At 40.0% G+C, this 21,121-nt stretch overlaps 1 protein-coding gene across 1 annotated transcript in view; it reads left to right on the top strand.

Annotated features, from left to right (window-relative positions):
- DDX10 (DEAD-box helicase 10) overlaps positions 1-21,121 on the top strand; it is a 192,189-nt gene that overhangs the window by 17,091 nt on the left and 153,977 nt on the right. Inside the window, exon 10 of the mRNA XM_054164752.1 lies at positions 16,054-16,155. Coding sequence (XP_054020727.1) covers positions 16,054-16,155 — 102 coding nt within the window. The remainder of the gene's footprint in view (positions 1-16,053; positions 16,156-21,121) is intronic.

Below are 21,121 nucleotides of genomic sequence, written 5' to 3'. Positions count from 1 at the left end.
CAGGTAAACAACAGCCTCATCAACTAGGCAGGTCACCTTGTCATAGAAGGAGATCAGGTTTGTCAAGCAGGATGTGCCCTTTGTGAACCCATGCTGACTGGACCAAATCACCTGGTTACCCTGCACATTCTGCATAATGGCATTCAAGATGATCTGCTCCATGACCTTCCCTGGCACCAAGGTCAGGCTGACAGGTCTGTAGTTCCCCAGGTCCTCCTTCCAGCCCTTCTTGTAGATGAGCATCATGTTTACCAATCTTAGATCAGCCATGTTTGTTACATCAAATCAGCTAAAACTTGTAACTGATTGTGTAAATCTAGGTATAATCTCATGCATGATAATTGAGGAAAAACCCTGTATAGGCTAAGTTAGAATTCTGGAGTTTGTTTTGTTTAGTTTTTGTTTTGTTTTGTTTTTATGTTTGTTTGGTGTTTGTTTGTTCAGGTGTATTATTGTTTTGTTGGTTTTTTTTCCCCACTCTGTTTTTAATTTAATCCTGTATGGCTTCCACAGAAGCTTTGTAATGTTTTTCTGTGTGGCATACTGTCATCGTGGGAGGGAAAGCAATGTATTGGCACATTTTTTAAACTGACAGTTTACAGGAGGCTTGTTGAGCTCTTTTCAAGCCTCATCACTGAGTTATAGCACCTTCATAGAATCATAGATTGGTTTGGGTTGGAAGGGACCTCCAAAAGTCATCCAGTCCAACCCCCCTGCAGTGAGCAGGGACATCCTCTTCCTTGAGTTACAATCCTCAGGCCTTTTTCCATTTCTCATTAGACACTGAGAAGGGCAATTGTAAGTGGGTTTAGAGATGGGAAGCAGCTATATAAAGATAAGTAACTCCCCCTTTCCATAGTGCTTCTAGTAACGTCTGACCCTGACAAGGACCTTAGCCTTGCGACCTTAAGCATCTGTCTTGAGGAACTTCTTAAATACAACTGTGACAGTTTTAGGCTGTGCCTTTAAGGACAGGATAGCTACAGAATACTCTAGCTGAATGCTTTGGTGTAAAAAGGAAAACAAAGAGAATTCTAAACGAATTTCATTGGTAGATCAGTAGGAATGTATCTTTAAGGATTTAGTCTGAGTTCAGTCTGTGTAGCTGCTTTCTTTCTGTTGTGTTCTTGGCGGTGCTGAACTTGGACTTCTGAGATAAGAAAACTAATTTTTTTTCCCCCCTTAACAATTGCTTTGAACTAACAAAATTTCCCCTAATATCCATTTGCTCTCTTTAATCCTTTTTAGAAAAAGGGGAGGAAGGGGGAAAAGGGGTTTTGGGGGGAACCTAGAGGGGGAATTCTCCTCCAGAGGGAGTTTCTGTGTTATGTTCTTTCCTGTATATTTTTGTATATACTATAAATACTGTACATTTTGTATATATTCACTGCATTTCATTCTGCTTGTAAAATACAGCCTTTTTTCATTCACTTCTCTGACTGAGTTAGCTGTGGCTTGTGTTGTGTGGCGGGAGGGTTGAACTTTCTCACTACCACAACAACCTTCTGTGATTGCTTAATCACTACAGAAAATTGAGGCAGAAGGTCTGTCTGTAGGCCATGTGCTGTGCTGAATGCCTGCCCCTGGCTTGCTAGGCTGTTGTTTACATTTCCTTTGAAGTTAATTTTTTTGGTTGCCACACTTTACTGAAATTGGGAGTACATGGGAGTGAATGATACCAAAAAGCAATTTCCTTCTGTAGGAAAAGCTGTATGGGTACTTTATGTTTCTTAATCTGATGCAAAGATCAAGGAATGGAGAAACATGCAGACTCTGCCCTTAAAGTAAAGCAGTCCTGGAAAGCGTGTTGTTTACTGAACTTAAGGACATGACATGAGTCTTTGACAATGCAACAATGGAGATGTCTGGAGTTGTAAGTGAACAGCATGCACTAAGTAAATATGCTAAGTGCAGTTTTGGATGTGGCTGCTTGAGAGTGTACTTACCTGTGAAAGTGTTGAGTAGGAGACTTTACTTGTTTTCAGTAGCCATGATTAGTATGAGAAGCTTGTGGGTTTTTTCTAGAAACTTGATAAAAATGAACTGCCTGCAGTTTAGTAGCCCTCATTAATGGGGTTAGAGATAATTACAAATTTTCATGGCTTATGAGAGTGTGTAATTGCACAGAATGAAAGCTAAATTAAATATCTTGGCTAATTAAGAGACTGTGTTAAGCTGCAATTAAAATTGGGCTGCCAAATAGTGTTTACTTTTGAAATCAAGTTGTTCTGTGTTACCAAAGTAAATACAAAAATCAAGAGAGAAATTATTTTGGGAAGGGAATAGAATAGAATAGAATAGACCAGGTTGGAAGATCATTGTGTCCAACCTATCATCCAACACCACCTAATCAACTAAACCATGCAACCAAGCACCCTATCAAGTCTCCTCCTGAGCACCTCCCTGGGCAGCCCATTCCAATGGCCAATCACTCTTTCTATGAAGAACTTCTTCCTAACATCCAGCCTAAACCTCCCCTGGTGCAGCTTGGGTCTGTGTCCTCTTGTTCTGGTACTGGTTGCCTGGGAGAAGAGACCCCGATGGGGCTGAAAAACCTAAGGCTGGCAGTTGGGAATGTGTTCTCACATCTGTTCTATGGTTTTGCAAAGCTGTATCTAAGATGAAAGAGAATTATTTAGAAAAAAGAGAAAATATTTTATGTTAAGTGGTTAAGGCCACCATGTTCCCTAAGTAGCATTTTACTTGCATTTTATCCTGATGTAGAACATAAATTGCAACTTCTGCATCTTTGATTTACAGTAAAGTAGTATGAAGAAAATCTGGGTCTTCTCCAGTAATGCTTTTAGTGGAGAATTGGCATATCTTGATTTTTTTTTTCCCTGTCTTTTTGTCACACAGTCTCTTAGAAAAGTCTGTAATTTAAAATACTATCTCACAAGTGTTTTCCTTTGGGTTTTAGTTTCACAAATTCTGTGTAAGTAAGAGCTACTTGTAGCAGTTGTCTGCCTAGCTGATTTATTCTGGCTTTTAATTTGTGTCATCGCCCTCTGTTCTGTAGCCTACAGAGCCTGCAGTTCAAAACATTCTTTGATCAATTTTTGTGAAACAAGTTACAGTGCCACTAGGGGACAGCAGAAGATTGTAATTTGTGAAGCACACTGATAACTTCTTTTTCCAGCTGTTCTTCCAACCATAACTTGTGAGTTATGTGGCATAAGAAAACCATACCGGGTTGTTTTTCTCTCAGTCGTAACTTCATTGATGAGTAGAAAAGCACTGAAAAGTCGCTTTTATCTTTCTATTCATCCTAAATATCTTGTATTTTGGATGTGCCTATACCCTGGCACATCTCAGTAATTAATTTCTTTCCTATTACGACATTCCTCCCTTTGCTATACATTTTTGTTTCTTTTTTTTCCCCCTTTTCTCTTCCTCCTTCTCCTTCAGGAGGAGACTATTAAACAACTGCAGTTCAGTGAAGTTTAGTTATTTTGCTCTCAGGCCTCAGTGTTTTTAAAAGACATTGACAGTGAATGTTAAACATAATAAATCTTTTTGCTCCACAGTTTTTATTTGTGGTATGTCCAGGATGTTCAATAGAATAGAATAGAATAAACCAGGTTGGAAGAGACCTTCAAGATCATCGTGTCCAACCTATTATCCAACTGACCTAATCAGTTAAGCCATGCAACCAAGCAGCCTATCAAGTCTCCTCCTGAACACCTCCAATGATGGTGACTCCACCACCTCCCTGGGCAGCCCATTCAAATGGGCAATCACTCTCTGTAGAACTTCTTCCTAACCTCCAGCCTAAACCTCCCCTGGCGCAGCTTGAGACTGTGTCCTCTTCTTGTTCTGGTGCTGGTTACCTGGGAGAAGAGACCAACCTCTGCCTGTCCACAACCTCCCTTCAGGTAGTCGTAGAAAGCAATAAGGACTCCCCTGAGACTCCTCCAGGCTAAGTAACCCCAGCTCCCTCAGTCTCTCCTCACAGGGCTTGTGCTCCAAACCCTTCACCAACTTTGTTGCCCTTCTCTGGACACCCTCCAGCAACTCAACATCTTTCCTAAACTGAGGGGCCCAGAACTGGACACAGCACTCAAGGTGTGGCCTAACCAGTGCTGAGTACAGGGGCAGAATCACCTCCCTGCTCCTGCTGGCCACCCTGTTCCTGATACAGGCCAGGATGCCATTGGCCCTCTTGGCCACCTGGGCACACTGCAGGCTCATGTTCAACCTACCACCAACCAGTACCTGTAGGTCCCTCTCTGCCTGGCTGCTCTCCAGCCACTCTGACCCCAGCCTGTAGCGCTGCATGGGGTTGTTGTGACCAATGTGCAGAACCTGGCTCTTGGATGTGTTAAATCTCATGCTGTTGGACTCTGCCCATCTGTCCAGCCTGTCAAGGTCCCTCTGCAGAGCCTCTCTACCCTCCAGTGGGTCAGCATCTGCTCCCAGCTTGGTGTTGTCCGCAAGTTTACTGATGATGGACTCAATGCCCTCATCCAGATCATCAATAAAGATGTTAAAGAGCACTTAGATCGGACCTGGGCTCAGACTTCTGATAGTATTTAATCAAGGCTAAGTTTCTCAGGTGCTTAAACTGAGGGAGGAAAGTCACTGTAATTTTGTTGTTGTCATCATTAAACGTAGTGTATATACAGACATGTCTGTTCTGCTTAGCTCTCCATATGCTTTTTTTCCTTTTGATAAATTATATTCTGAAAACAAATGGAATAATAAAAGCTTGTGTTCCCAAAGCAGGATATACTATTACCTACTATCTTTGTACCTGCTGGTATGATGATTAGAGCCAAGAAGTATGAATAAATACTTAAAGAGGTCTACAGCTGAGGGGATTCTTTTGTGTATTGTGAATATTGAAGAGTTTTGGAAAGGTGAAAGGGGTAGGTCATGTAATGATCTTATTCTGTCATGAAACAAAATGCTTTGAAGCATGCTCATTGGGGCTCTCCTTAAGTAATTGGACATTATATGTGTGAAAATGAGACTAATGAGCCTTTAAGCTTTTAGAGTAATCCTTTAAAGTGGCAATAAAGCATTTAAAAGTGCAAGTAACCTAATGGAACCTTTTTCTAATGGAGGAAGCTTGATTTTTATTATTTTTTTTTTAATTAAAAAAAAAAAATTAAATTGCACAATACATCCCACATGTCTTGGGTCAGGATTGAAGATTCTTGGTGGTTTTGTTTTGAAGATATTTAAGACCCTTTGAAACGCATTTGCTTACGTTTCTTTACAAGTGATGCAGTATTCAGACTACCTCATGTTATGTTGCAGCCAAGTCATCCTCCTGACTCAACTTAAGTGAAAGCAGCTGCTCTTGGAGGTCACAAGAAGTTGTTGACACCACATATTTAACTTGAAATTCACGTTATTAAATTCTCTGAAATTAAACATGGTACCCTAGCTACATTCCTGACAGTGGTCTGTGATGCTGTAGTAGTACTGACTGGCCCTGTCTTATCCATTAGAGTTCTCTTCATAATGGCATAGTATGAATGTTGCAGTACACTGAAATATTAAGTGGGAAAGGTTATTACCTGCTGACATGAAGCTATCCTGTAAAACGTAATAAAAAATAAATAGGCACATGCATTTTAATTCAGTAGAGTGGACACAGCTGCTGTGGAAAATGGATTGCTTACAGTCTGGGCTGGAGGACACAACAACCTCCCAAGGCCTTTGGAATTCAGTTTATTCTGAGACTAGCATGATGAGGTTGGTGAGCCACTGTCTATTGTTGTTCGTTATTTCCTGTGACTTAAGTCTGTCTGGCCAGCAAGGACACCTAGCCAGCATGACAGAATGAGGGAGATAGGGGTGGTGGTATGAATAAAACCCAGTTGTATTGCTCTCAGAACTTGGCAATAGATGTAAATATGCCACTGTCCAGAGACAAGGGAAAGGATATGAAGTGATCAGAGGGGAAAAAACCAACCACAGAACAGCCTCAAAATAAACAAACTCCAAAGCAACCTCTTGACTTCATAGCAAGATCTACTGATAAATTTTTAAGATACTGAACTGAAGGTCTGTGTGATGAAGAAATAGGAGAGAACAAAGCATTAGAAGCAAGATGAAGGATAAACCAAAAAATTAAGCCAGTTCACTTTTGCTGTTTATTTAAATGCTTCTTGGGATGTCGGCCTGTTTACAACCTACGGGAAAGAGGTCGTCTCCCTGGCTGAGTAGAGGAACCGGCAGCAAACAAGAGCTGTCTGTAGCGTTTGCTCAGCTGTGAATGGCAAGCACACTTTGGGGTCTGTTGTCAGTTCTGCTGGGATGCTTCAATAGGTGTTGCTGCACAGTTTCCATCAGCAGTGCACACAGATCTCTTGTTAAAGATTTGTTGTTTTGAAGAAAAATATCTATTGCAGAAAGAGATCATTGATCACATGGATGGGATAGAAATTCCAATAGTCATGCATTTGTTTTTTGTCAGTTACATAGAATAAAAAATTACCATGTTGGGGAAGAAACCCAGCAGTGTAGAAGGTATGATAAACTCTTCGTGCTCCTGGGCTTAAAGAAATAGTGTTTTCTTGGTTTGAAGCTTAGCTTTCACCAGTCCTCATCATGTCAGAAGGCTTGGAAGGTAGTAAAATTGGAATCAAAGTTTTGCCTGAACTGATACTACTATGAGAGACCTAAAGCTCTTTAGGAGTTGTGTTTAAAAGTGGTAGCTTACATAATCAGGTGTAATAGTTGAATTCTGAAACAAAACTATGAATGCTTGTATTTCTGTGGAAGGCCTTAGGGGTAGGTATAGGTATTAGTTTCTCTTTGTTGAGGGATAATGTGTGGGCGAACAAGTTTATTTGTATACCTGTCTGGTTAAAATAGGTCTGCTCAGAATAAAACTGTCCATTTTGATATGTTTTGGATGGTTTTTTTTATAGATGTATTCTACTGTTCCTTTATATAGAGTGCAAAGAGTACAATATAGACAAATGTCTGTTTTCACTACTGTTAGTATTTTATCAAGAAATTGAAAATAATGCTAGAAATAATAGAATTCTAATCACTGTAACTTTTTCCCTAGTCCATATTATATTAAGCATGATTATTAGGTTACCTTTTAGCTGACCTATAGATTGGGAAGTCACTATTTGTAGCCTAGCTTCTGAAAACTAGATGTATATTTGTGTGTTCAGATGGTGATTCTGTCTTTTCACAAACTTCTTTCAAGAGCTGAAGAAACATACCATGTCAGGTTTTTGCTCCTCATTGTTAAGTCTGAACTGCAATAGTGTGTAGACCTTATTGCTGTCTATGACTACCTGAAGGGAGGTTGTAGCCAGGTGGGGGGTGGTATCTTCTCTCAGGCAACCGGCAACAGAACAAGAGGACACAGTCTCAAGCTGTGCAAGGGGAAGTTTAGGCTTGATTTTAGAAGTTCTTCACAGAAAGAGTGATTGCCCAGGGAGGTGGTAGGGGCAATGTCCCTGGAGGTGTTTAAGAAAAGACTGGATGAAGCACTTAGTGCCATGGTTTAGTTGATTAATTAGGGTTGGGTGATTGTTTGAACTTGATGATCTTGGAGGTCTCTTCCAACCTGGTGATTCTGTGCAATACCTTTATAATTTCATGGGCATATTGTTTCAGTCTTTAGAGGAGTACCTCTTTGCTTTAGAAGGAGGTGTCTATGTTGCTTTTGGAATTTTGCTAGTGAGTTATTCCACATCATGGACATGTCTTGTTCTGGATTCTTCATGTAAGCTGAAATGGAATGCAAAGATGTAAGGAACATTATTCTGGCAATATCAAGTGTTTCAGAATATTGATGTTCTGAGAATGACATGAGTGGTCTGCAGTGAATAAATGGTTGCCCTACATGGTGAATAATTGGATTCACAGTGGAAGTAAGTATTAAGTGATTTTGTATGAATAGTTTGACAACCCTGTATCGTGAGCAGAGGGTCCAGCGGAAGAGTGAAGCTATGCAGAGTGTATCATAACGTGCATGCAAACCCAGGCATATTTAGTGGGCTTGGTTTTGATGCTGTTCCAAATGCTTAACTTACTGACCTTAATGTTTTAAGGAAAGCAGTCTATAGCTGACTTGTGATAAGGCTCTAACAAATTTGATCTGGGTGAGAAAGAGACAGCTGAGAAGTTGATATGGTTTCCTTGATGTCTTTCGCTGAGGGACCTACTGTGCTGAGTTTCTGCATTCCTAATGTATCTGAAGGTGGCTCATTGGCTTGGAATACAGAACTTTTTTAAGGAATGGGCTTTGATTTAAGCTCACAAGTTTTTTCAGTGATATCTTACTTCCTTCTGGGTCTTCTGACAGATGAGATGACAGCGTATGTTGATGCTTCCATCCTGACCCAGTTAGGCTAAAATTAGGTCCGTAATGAAATCTTGGTAAAGTCCCATTTAAGTTACAGATGGAAAAAATGCACAAACCATTTTTATTTTATTTATTTACTTATTATGAGGGGAGATATGTGACCTCCAAAGCATAAAAATGATGTACTTATCATTCCTTGTATGGTTGTGTGTGGTAAATACCTTCAAAAGCATTGTCACCTCATTTATACTGAGTTTTCTGCAATGGGAAATATTCCAGTTCAGGGAATTGTAATGCAAGTATCTTTATATCTGCATCCCTCCTCCCCTAAATTTTGTAATTATCATCTCAGTTCTCTCCTTTGCCAGTTTCTAAAATAGGTACTTTTTCCCCCCTTGCCAAACAAAGCATCAATACTGCCTTTCACTCTCTTGAAATTTGGCATCAACTTACATCCTCTGAAATACAAATGTTAGGGAAACGTTGCAATACATCTGTTCAGGACAACCTGTATAAGATTTCATGTATGGTTTACATATCCATGCAGGGTGCCCTTCAGTTCTCTTTCCATTGCTTGCTGGTGGTTTGTTGTTTTTTTCTCCCTGCCCCCCTTTCCTCCGCCTCCTGGAGAGGTCTACCCTGAAGCAGAGCATTGGTTCCCATTCCTATTTTACTCTGGTATCCCTGTGACTTGTCTGTCACTGACAGTTAAAATACGGTGCATTTGACTGAGCTATATGTTGTGATGGTTATGGCAAAGATGGAAAAATTACTCAGTGTGTCTAGAACAAGCTCAACTCTAGATGCATGGCAAGGTGGAATTAACAACCACAGTACATTTCATCTATTGCTTTTGTGCTGGTGGTAGTATTGTTTGCTTTAATAGTATTGGCAGTGGGTATATGCAACCTCTGGATGCAATCAAAATGTGGGGAGAGGGGATTTCATAAATGTTTATGAATATCTGAGGGCTGGGTGTCAAGAGGCAGGGGACAGGCTCTTCTCAGTTGCACCCTGTGATAGGACAAGGGGTAATGGATATAAACTACAGCACGGGAGGTTCTACCTCAATGTGAGGGAGAACTTCTTCCCTGTGAGGGTCACAGATCACCAAAACAGGCTGCCCAGGAGGGTTGTGGAGTCTCCAACTGTACAACACAGTCTCAAGCTGCGCCAGGGGAGGTTTAGGCTCGAGGTGAGGAGAAGGTTCTTCACCGAGTCATTCGTCATTGGAATGGGCTGCCCAGGGAGGTGGTGGAGTCACCATCCCTGGAGGTGTTCAAGAGGGGATTGGACTTGGCACTTGGTGCCATGATCTAGTCATGAGGTCTGTGGTGACAGGTTGGACTCGATGATCTTTGAGGTCTCTTCCAACCTTAGTGATACTGTGATACTGTGAACCTGTGCTAGATTCTATGGTCCTGCTCCGGCAGGGGGGGTTGGACATGATGATCTTCATTGATCCCTTCCAACTGCTGACATCCTGTGATCAGTTCTGTGTTGGTGAATAAACTATCCTCTTGATTTTACTGTGGTTTTTTTTTTTTCCTTTTTTTTTTTTGTTTTTTCCCTTCTGTATGAAACCAAACTACTTGGCAGCAGTCTTTCTTGCTAGGAAACTGATGTTCCTGACCTTTACAACAGTATGCTCTACTTAAAATTAGCCAGTACCACATTGTCCTAAATAATGTATCCTGCTTCCTTCTTGTCCAGCCTTTGTTGCTTGCCCTTGATTGTAGACATCCTTTTTCTCATCTGCAGTCAGTGTAAATGTATTGTTACTACCCTTTGCTTTGTATCACTAATGATGATTTGCCATAGCTTCCTTATTAGGGAGTCAACGTTGAATTGAAGTTGTCTTGAATTGAGCTTATCCTCAAGACCTTAGCACAGTGTTAAGTTGTTCTTTTCTGAGAAATAATAGGCTGCCTTTTGATAAACATTGAAGCCTGTAGATGCTAGAAAGTAAGGAAGGTAATGAAGTAGAAGTATGTGAGTGTTGTTTTTTCTTCTTCAAGACTTTGTGCAAGTAAGATGCAGCTTTGCACAGAACTGAAATGAATTGGAAAAGAAACTGTTAAAGTTGCAACGCAAAGATGAGTCCCTGCTCTGGTTTTTTGATCACCTTGAGGAGATGACAAGATACATAATAACATCCATTACTACATAGTCCAGGAAAGTTTGATTACTTTGAGGTTTTTAATTTGCTTTTCTTCAGCACAGATGAAATGCATACTTGGTGAATAATGAATCACCAGAGCAAATTAGCCTTTTAGCACAGGTGTTTGGTTTTGGTGATGATGGACAACTTGCTGACAAGAGTCAGCAAGAATGGAGAGAACTTCTAATGTCTTCTCATCTGTAGAAGTAGTCCTCCTCCTGAAGAAATTTGGTGGGTACAGTTAATTCTTTTGCTGCTTTCTCATCTATAAAGGTTTAAAGGTTCTTTCCATTGAAAATAATTACAGAAATGCTAGTTTGTTTGATGTGGTGGAGAACTTTATTCCCTGTTCTTTTCTCCTGTGTTTTAGGCATTGTAGTAGAAACAAATTTTGAGCAGAAGATCTAAGTGTTCTTTATGGTTTGTGCCAGTAGCTTGTGCTTTCTTAAGTTTGCCAGTCTAGAAGCTTTTAGTATGAAAGACACAGAGAAAACTTTAGAAAACTTATATTTTCTGCTGCAAGCTCACTTTTGGAGGTTATCTTTAAGAGTAGAATTTTTTTATTAGCACGTTACTGTTATTATTTTCTGCGAAATGAGTTAATGGTCTATCCAAGTAAAAATCCTTTTGTAGGCTTGTGTTTTGCTTTAACTAAACACCCATTGAGGGCACTGAAACAGATGCAAACCTTCCCAGATGATATTTAAGCCTGTTTTGTTTTCAGCTTTCTCAGTTCTGTAATGAATTGATTTTCCTGTTAAGCTCCGAAGAACAGCATCAATATTAAACTATCTGCTTTAACTAATTAAATCATGCTCAGAATGTGAAAATGAACAAATGCAGTTCCTCCTTAACTTCAAGTACCTTTAAATTATTGACATTTCAAAGACTGAATGTTTCCAAAGAAGGTATGGGAAAAAAATTGCATTGCTTTGTTGCCAGATGTCTTTCAGTCTCTTTGTATTGCTGTAGGCATCAGCTTTAAGAAATATTTTGCTCAGAATTATGGTTGATTTTTTGTTTTTTCTTAGTAATAGCCAAAAGATGAGAAAGTACAGGTGTTTGGAAAACTCTGGCTTTTCTGTGCCTGTTTTTGTGTGATTGTGTCTTTACTTAGTTATAATATTATTTTCTCTGTATAAAGGCTTTGCAAGACTTAATGTAAATACTGAATTAGTTGATGCCCTCAGGTACCACATTTTAATTCTTGGGGGGTTTTTTGTGTGTCAAGTATCTGTGGAATGTGCCTTTAGAATTCTATCTCCTGAAAAGATAACTGACTCAGCATATAGTGTGTTAAGCACTAACACAAGAATACATTTCTGATTGCAGGTTCATCTCATCCTGCATCCTGTTTTGATGGGCACCTTGTGGGTCTTGTGGTAAACTTAATAAAACAATGCCAATGTAGAGTAGTATTTCATGTACTGTACCATTCCAGACTTTGGGGTTGTGGCTTGCAGAGAGGGTGTCTGCAGTCTCTGACCTGTAATGGCTATTTCTTCCTTTATTTGTATGGCACTGGCCTTTCATCCTGTGTTGCACATGGAATAGAATAAATATGAATAAACCAACAATTTAAGAATTCCAGGTTAGGCACTTCAATAGAAGACATTGTGGAAATAGCAAAACTACATATATCACTTCATGCTTTTGATTAAATTCAAGGAGTTCACAAAACTAATTCTCTGTAGGTGTTTATATAGTGTGATCAAGGTCTTTTTTGTCCTCTTGACAAATGAGGAATATTATTGTGAAGAGACTACACAGACATACTTTCTGGCCATTCACATCGATCAATTCAGAATCCTTTCCTTTTGCAGCATCTGTTTTGGGGAGAAGAGCAGAGCTGTGTGCTATTCTGTACTTTAAATTGGTGAGACTGCTGTTGGCAGAAACATTATCTCTGTTTTTCTGTTTAGTACAAGTCTTGGGCAGATAAAAGAGAATATTTTCATACTTCTTTCCACCAGTGCTCTGAGAGTGCAGGTTCTTTTGATGAATAATTAGCTGCCTTGGAACTGTGATCATCAGTTTTTGCAATAAAATGCTAAGTTCTCGAAGGTTCAGTGACTTTCCAGGATTTCATTGCTTGTTCAAGCAGTGATGATGTCTGACACATACCCACTTTGTGGAAACATCATCTGGAATTTGGCTGGGTTCCAGTATGTAGAGTTTTCTTAGAAGTTGCACTTGTTCTGTGTATGCAAGTCATTCCCAACCTTTATTGTTGTATAAAGGGCACAGGGTGTTTGGCCAACAGTGCATTGCCTTGGTAAAGATAAAAAATGGCCTTACACCAAGAATATGCATTGCTTTGGAACTCTTTTTTTGGAAAGATTTCTATAAGCTGTTATTTCTGCATTAAAAATGTCTTAGATCCACTAACTGAATGTATTAAAATCAAGTGACTGTAGTCTTTTGTACAGTTCCTCTCTCTTGCCCACAACCCTAAAGCAATATTTTTCGGGGCTAATGTCCTACCATTTCTTTTGGTGTTCTTGCCAAACCATATCTAAGCAGTAAATGTGCATAACGGTACGGCAGAGACTCTGCTCTTGAATCAGTTTGATTCTCATCTAAAATTTCAAAATATTAAATCTGAGCTTAAAATCTCACAATGAAAACATGTATTAAATGTTTTAAAATCACCTCCCTTTCTGGAGATACTCAAAACCTGCCTGGGTGCATTCCTGTGTGATCTGGTATCGGTTATCCTGCTCTGGCAGCAGGGTTGGACTAGATGATCTTTCAAGGTCTCTTCCCGCCCCTAACCTTCTGTGATCTTTACAAGTCAGTCCCCAAATGCAGCATGTGTGGAGGGGAGGCTGGGGGGGGAAGGCATCTGAGAGCATTTTTGTTGTGGTTTTTCAAATTCATCAAATGAAAACAGAGAGCTGTAATAAAAGCTGTCAGCCTGTTCCAACTGCAGATTTCATTGCTGCTCGCATTGCTTGTGGTGCTGTGACAGATAGCGTTTGTAGTTTTCAAGCGGTTGTGCGGTGCCGTTTTTGCCAAGCCATAACTGCTTATACTTGGAGAAAAATGGGCTCCCTATATTCCATCTGAAATGACTTTTATCAGTTAATGCTGTGATTGTTTGGTGTGCCTGAGGGCACTCTCTGGTCTCCAGTTTCACATCTTTCTTAAGACAAGGAATCTTGACTCTAATACTGCCTTAAACAGCACTTATGTCCACTTTTAGTGTACAGGTGCAGAACTGGTGTTTTCTTCTGTCGTTGCTGAGCTTTTATTGGAAAGAAATGTGACCTGCCCTGGCATAGCCTTGTTCTCTGTGCTCTGTGACCCAAAGAAAAACTCATGACATCTCCCAGACTTCTGCTGACAGTTTATGCCTTTTGTGTAATCTTTCCTTGATGGTTCTCTTGATGGGGAAGTGTGAATGCAGCTGGAGTAAAAACCCACCATGAGAGTGTATGATGGAGTAACAGAAGGTGAAGATGAAGGAAATGACAACAGAGTGGAATAAAAAGAGGGGTATTAGTTCAGTTTAACTGTAGAAAACAGAAAGGACAAACCAGATATGCTTAAGATGGATGAAAAGTTTTACCAGCAGAGGGAAAAAATAAAAGACAAATATGACTGGAATAGAAACCAAACCAAAGGCCTATTAAGGTAGTAAATGATTTGATATAAAATGACACTTGAAAAATAGTACAATGGGAATTTTCTTTTTCAAAGAAATGGAATAGTTGTAGTAATGGTGGTTTATATATAGGCTTGCAATCTGCTGCTGCCTTAGGACTTCCCTGTGAGTAGCTCTTGTCAGTTTAGAGCTGCTCTGCATAGGTTAACGTTCTTATTTTGCTTTGTTCCACACATCGCTTTCATCAGTTGGTTGTGAGCTGGATTTTGTCCAGATTTGGCATATTCCTGGAATTTAGTTGAATTGATGTTTTTTATGTAATGAATATTTTCCTATCAGTCAGTCTGTACTTGAGAACTATTTGTAAATGTAAATGAAGAAACACTGTATGTATTGTAATAGATTTGGACTTACAGAACGCAAATTACATCCTGGGCTGCATCAAAAGATGTGTTGCCAGCAGATCCAGAGAGGTGATTCTGCCACTTGGCTCTTGTGAGACCTCACCTGGTGTACTGTTTGCAGGTCTGGAGCCCTCAGTGTAGGAAGGACATAGACCTGATGGAGCTGGTCCAGAGGAGGGCCACGAGGATGATTAAGGGGTTGGAGCACCTCTGCTATGAGGACAGGCTGAGGTAACTGAGGTTCAGCCTGGAGAAGAGAAGGCTCCAAGGAGACCTAATAGCAGCCTTCCAGTACCTGAAGGGGGCCTACGAGAAGGGTGGAGAGAGTCTGTTTACAGAGGCATGCAGTGACAGGACGAGGGGCAATGGCTCTAAGCTGGAAAAGAGCAGATTTAGATTGGATGTTAGGAGCAGGTTCTTTACTATGAGGGTAGTGGAATGTTGGAACGGGTTGCCCAGGGAGGTGGTTGAGGCCCTTTCCCTGGAAATATACAAGGTGAGGCTCAATGAGGCCCTGGGCAGCCTGCTCTAGTTGAGGATGTCCCTGCTGGCTGCGTGGAGGTCAGACTAGATGACCTTTGGAGTTCCCTTCCAGCCCAGCCCATTCTATGATTCTAATGCATACAAGCTAACTCATCATTAATGCTTCTTTAGGAGGACATAAACCCATTTTCTGCTTGTTTGCCAATGCTGCTGGGTTTATTTGCTTTTTATGAAAACCCTCAAGTAGCAAAATGCACCAAAAAGCAGGAACTGTCATCTTCTTTTACAAAGAGAAAGTGAACAAGAAGATGCATTAGGAGTGAAACAGATTTTGGTTTTTAGTATTTTTGGGGGTTTTTTTGGTGTGCCTTTGCCAACCATGTATCTTGAGTACTTGCCCACTCAGCTCCATTTGATACAGCTGTTAAGTGCACCGAAGAGTGAATACTAGATATATTCTTACAGGATCAGTCTGATTGAATCTTTTCTTTTGCACCTAAAAATGGCTGCTACAAATGAAAGAACTCTGATGTGTTTCTTTCAGTTATGCTTCCTGCTATGACCTTTTAGAAGAGTAGCCTTTATTGAGCATAGAAGTAGGAGTTGTGGTTTGGGATCAAGGTGCTTAGCATTTCTTAGCCTTTACCTTCTTTCACTTGCAGGATATGCAAAAGAAAATGAGCTGTTACCGAGTGTTAAAACTTGCTTATTGTTAAAGGATGCATGCAGGTAGTTAGATCGTTTAGTGTTATAAGCTATGATCAAATGCTGTTTGATTACCACTAATATTTCTAATCTAGGGAGGAAAATATCTACAGATCTGAATGCATGTCTTAATCCCAGGTATTTAGAGCTCTAAATGGAGTTTTGAAATCAGCTCAAATGGAGATGCTAACAAGTCATGTAACTGGTGTGTCTCTTCTTCTCCCTTTGTGAAGTGAGGATTTTTTTGTCTGATTTTTTGAGCTTCTTTTAAGAAAGCAAATATAAATTCCCACTGGTATTGAGAACATCTTAAAAAAAAAACAAAGGTATTTTCTGCATTTTTGCTTGAGGGGTCTCATAAATGTTTGTTTCCCCCCCCCCCCTTTTTGTTTCTCTCCGTTGCTCTGATCAGATACAAAGAAGGTGGTGAAGCTTTGTTAGTATTGCTTCCCTCAGAAGAAAAAGGCATGGTGGAACAGCTGGCACAGAGGAAAGTACCTGTCACTGAAATCAAGTAAGTGATTAAAGGCCTGTCTGTTACTCAGCCTCCTGTCTGCAGGAATGTGTGATGCCTCTATGACAATCCTGATTGAATTGCCAAGTGCTTGAATTGCCTGGAGCTGGACAAACAAGCGAGATCATTTTGTCTTGATAGTGTTGTAGAAGAAAAAGACCTTGAGAGGTTACCTATTCCATCCCCTTTCCCAAAGGCAGGATCAGCTGCACAAGTCATTCTTATCAAATGCTTGTCTAACTTGCCAAATAGTTTCATCACAATTTTCCAAAGTGAGCTCATTTATACTCAGCAGTCCTTAATATTAATGTTTTTTTCTTCAAGTGTCTGATAAGCCTTACAAGTAATTTAAGTGGAGTATTTCCTTTGTCCTGTGCCAAGAATATATGAAAAATTATGCATTCTCATACTCTTTATGACTATTTTTTATGTAATTGAACATTATCATGCTATCTCCTTCTTGTCTTTTGCAGATTAAGCAATTACAATTTCTTTAATCTCTCCTTGTATGTTTTTTTCAGTGTCTGTACCATTCTCGTTTCTCTTGCCTGTCTTTGCTTTATTTCTAGATTGTTTCTCAATTTGTCCCAATCTTTTCAAATCAGTTAGCTGAAGAACAAGGAATAGAAGGTGTGGCTAAATGGTCACTGTACATACTTGAGTGCTTTTACCATTAGAGATCTCTGCCATCTGTACAGAAAAGAAAAAATTGCAGAAGCATATAATGATAGTATGTAAAAATTAAAAGGCACTTACTTTTCCAGTTTCTTTTGAGTATGGAGTAATGGACATGTAGGAAAGACAAAAATCCTAGCTGTATTGATCCATGTAAATCCAGATGAGATAGTAATTCAATTTTAATAAGGACAATATCTCACCCCTCCCTAATAAATGCATCTTCTGTTTCTAATCCAAGTTAAATGTGTCTCTGAAGGGATATCCATGAATGCATCTCATACATTTCTACTTCCCTCCCCCGCCCTGTTAAATATCACTCCCAAATACTCATTCTTTTACCATGCCACTAGGCATATGTATAATAAATACAACCAAGGAACATGCTGAACTGGAATAACTGTAAGCAAAGTCAGAGCTTTTGATTGATTATATGAAAGTATTAACAGCCTGCCTCAAGATCCAACTTTTCAATCTGCAAAACATGCCACATTAGTATTTGTAACAACATAATAAAGGAAATGCTTTCACTTAGAATTATCCATCTAGTGTGATTAAGACTTAAATGGTTTATCATTGTACTTGCAAGAGGCTAACTGAAGTCCTTAAAAACATTTTCTTGAAACTACTTGTGAATTGCAAACCAATTTCATCCTTTTTCACTGCAGATTTTCTTAGGTTGTTTACTTCTACCCAGTTTCTCTGTCAATACAACCCTGATGTGTTTTGTCAATTGATAAATTGTTGAAGAAGGTGCATCAACCCATGGATCATGTTCCTGGTTGTCTGTTGCAGTCTTCTGGTGGTGTTTATACATATTACCTTAATTACAGAATCTCAAGAATTGAGTCTTGTGAGTTAGAAGGTAATGAGCATTGCTTGCTGCTAATGGAGTTTAACTTTCCAAACTTCCGAAATTAGAATCATAGTATCAGTCAGGGTTGGAAGGGACCACAAGGATCATCTAGTTCCAACCCCCTGCCATGGGCAGGGTTACCTCACACTAGATCAGGCTGGCCAGAGCCTCATCCTGGTCTTAAACACCTCCAGGGATGGCACCCCAACCACCTCCGTGGACAACCCATTCCAGGGCATCACCACTCTCATAGTGAAGAACTTCCTCCTCACATCCAGTCTGAATCTCCCCACCTCCAGCTTCATTCCATTCCCCTAGTCCTATCACTACCTGATATCCTAAGAAGTTCCTCCCCAGCCTTCTTGTAGCCCCCCTTCAGATACTGGAAGGCCACAATAAGGTCACCTTGAAGCCTTCTTTTCTCCAGACTGAACAGCCCCAACTCTTTCAGTCTGTCCTCATAGGAGAGGTGCTCCAGCCCTCTGATCATCCTTGTGGCCCTACACAGAAATTCATTCTGAAAGCTTCTTATATCTCAAATTTCACTGTCAGTTAAAGTTTTCTTTGCTGTTCTTGTTAACCTGTTATCTGGAATAGGGATCACAAGAACCATTTTTATGTTAGTCTCCTTATTTTGTATTTTCTGACTTGCAAGCAGTTCTTAACATTTATTTTGACAGAGCTTTTAAAACTGTTCCATCATTTGAAAGGAGAAAGGGGAACAATGCATTTATTTTTCTGTATGTCTTTTCACAAGGGTAGAGTTTGGGCCTTTTTCTTAATTTTCAATTTCAAATCTGAGCTCCATGTAGAGCCTGTTCATATACAGTCCCTTTCTAAGCAGCACAAGCTGCCAATTTACAGGTAGTGCTTTTAACAATACATCTCTTTTTCATTGTTCAAGCAGAGCAAGAGAAAATGCAAAATATGTAATAACAGATACAACATTTTAGAGTGTTCAAATACAGCAAAAAGCTGCTCTGAAAGTATTAGATATTATGTACATAGAAGTAGTCTCTAATTTCAAAGTTTTAGATGCAAACTGTAAACTAAAATGATGAGACTACTTCATGGAATCCAGTTTTGCTGAATAACAAGATAAGAGCTGCTGCCTGAGGAGTTAGAACAGATTTTGTGTCCAGAAAATTTCACCAAAGGAAGTATATCTATATCCATAATGTAATATTGCTTTCTCTAATATGGTGACAAAAATGTGGTTCTTGTAGAAAATAACAGTAACAACAGCCCTCCCTTTTTTTCCTGACACTGGAGAATACAGGGGATATATATTCCTCATGACATGTATTAAAAGTTGATGCCTCTTGATGACTGTCATTACTGCAGAACAGTCCATTGGTGTCACTAGCCAGCATCGTTATGTACCTGTATATGATCTGCTGATGTGAGGCTGGCAACTCTAAGCAGCCTTCCTCATCTCTCCAGCCTTCCAAGTTGTCCAGTGTAATGATAGGGAGCCACTTTGCAGGCTGAGCACAGGGCAAAACATGCTGCTGCTTGGAAGCTCGGTGGAATGCAGAAACTGTTTTGCTACATCATGGTACCACGGTAGTTTTGGTGATTGTTGAGATTTTTTGTTGTTGTTTAAATTCCACTTTGGAGAGCATGGGGTAGATAGTGTATCTAGTTAAAGCGTTGCTTGTATCCTGATGTTAAAAACTTGGGAAATGAGAGAAAAGCTGCATGTATATCGACCATGAGATTGGAGTATTGCTCGATCAATTCATAAGACCCAGCAAGCTGTGTGCATATTTACATCATGGCACAGTCAAGTGTGGCTTTTTTGCAACTGCTATGTAAAACAGCACTTTCAAAAACCTATGCTGCTGCTTAAGTGCAAGATTGGTGCTACAGAGTAATGAAAGAGATAATCAGCCTAGTTAAAATGACAGTCAATGTCACAAAATGCCCTTCTAGTCTGTGCATGGTTGGTTGTAGCCCACTAGTCCTTAGCTGTTTAGGCAAGCTTGTAAATTTCAGTAATTCATTTCAGACTTTAAGTTTATCTTTCCAAGTAGTCACTTGTATATAAATAGAATAGAATTAACCAGGTTGGAAAAGACCTTCGAGATCATCAAGTCCAACCTATCACCCTACACCAGCTAATCAACTAAACCATGGCACCAAGTGCCTTATGCAGTCCACTCTTAAACATCTCCAGTGATGGTAACTCCACCACCTCCCTGGCCAGCCCATTCCAATGGCCAATCACTCTTTCTGTGAAGAATTTCTTCCTAACATGCAGCCTAAACCTCCCCTGGCACAGCTTGAGACTGTGTCCTCTTGTTCTGTTGGTGGTTGCCTGGGAGAAGAGACCAACCCCCACCTGGCTACAACCTCCCTTCAGGTAGTTGTAGACAGCAATAAGGTCTGCTCTGAGCCTCCTCTTCTCCAGGCTAAACAGCCCCAGCTCCCTCAGCCTCTCCTCACAGGGCTTGTGCTCCAAACCCCTCACCAGCTTTGTTGCCCTTCTCTGGATATGTTCCAGCTAGTCAACATCTTTCCTAACCTGAGGGGCTCAGAACTGGACACAGTACTCAAGGTGTGGCCTAACCAGTGCAGAGTACAGGGGCACAATGACTTCCCTGCTCCTGCTGGCCACACTATTCCTGATGCAGGCCAGGATGCCATTGGCCTTCTTGGCCACCTGGGCACACTGCTGGCTCGTGTTCAGCCTACACAAAGAGTTTTATTTGTTCAGAATGAAATAACATTCAAACTCTTTAAGCCCAAAATCCAACTCAACAATGACCAGCTTTCTTGTATTTTGTTTTTAATACCAGCATGAGACTGAGACAGCAGTGGGTGTCTGTCACGATACAGCACTGGAGAGTACAGAATCCCATATTATGACTCTTAATATTCTGTGTTGAAAATTTACCTACTTGTTAACAATTGCATAACCTCAAAATGTACCTCAGTTCCATATTCTTTGTTGACCTTGCTTAGACTTAACACCATTTTAGCTTGCTATGCTTTTAACTGTAAAGTATTTTATGTTTTCAACCTCTTTCAAACCTTTTTCTTGCAAGTTTCAAACAAATTACTCAAACTAAAATCTATGTGCAGACAACAAAAGACCATTGCATCTTGTCTAAGACTACTGTCCATTATGCTTGGAGCCCCAGTGATGTATTGTCTCCTATAAATAATGAATTGTATTCCTTCACTAATCAAGTCATAGAAAATAATGAGTAACTTGGTATGAATTTTGAGTTTAACAGTGACAACAGTGAGTAGCTGACAGTCCCAGCTCTGAGGCCAGTTCTGCATTTACTTGAAGATTTAGTGTAAACTGTTTCCCTAGCTTATGAGAATGTGCAACTGCCAGATGCTTTGCTGACATCAAATACAGCTAATGCAGCTATGGAGGATAATCAAACTGATTAGTCATGTTTTGTTTCTGACTAAGCCATT

This window comes from Dryobates pubescens, chromosome 10, assembly GCF_014839835.1.
Source record: "Dryobates pubescens isolate bDryPub1 chromosome 10, bDryPub1.pri, whole genome shotgun sequence".
Lineage (NCBI taxonomy): Eukaryota > Metazoa > Chordata > Aves > Piciformes > Picidae > Dryobates > Dryobates pubescens.
The sequence above is the reverse complement of the archived record's forward strand: the minus strand, read 5'-3'. Positions and strand labels throughout refer to the sequence as shown.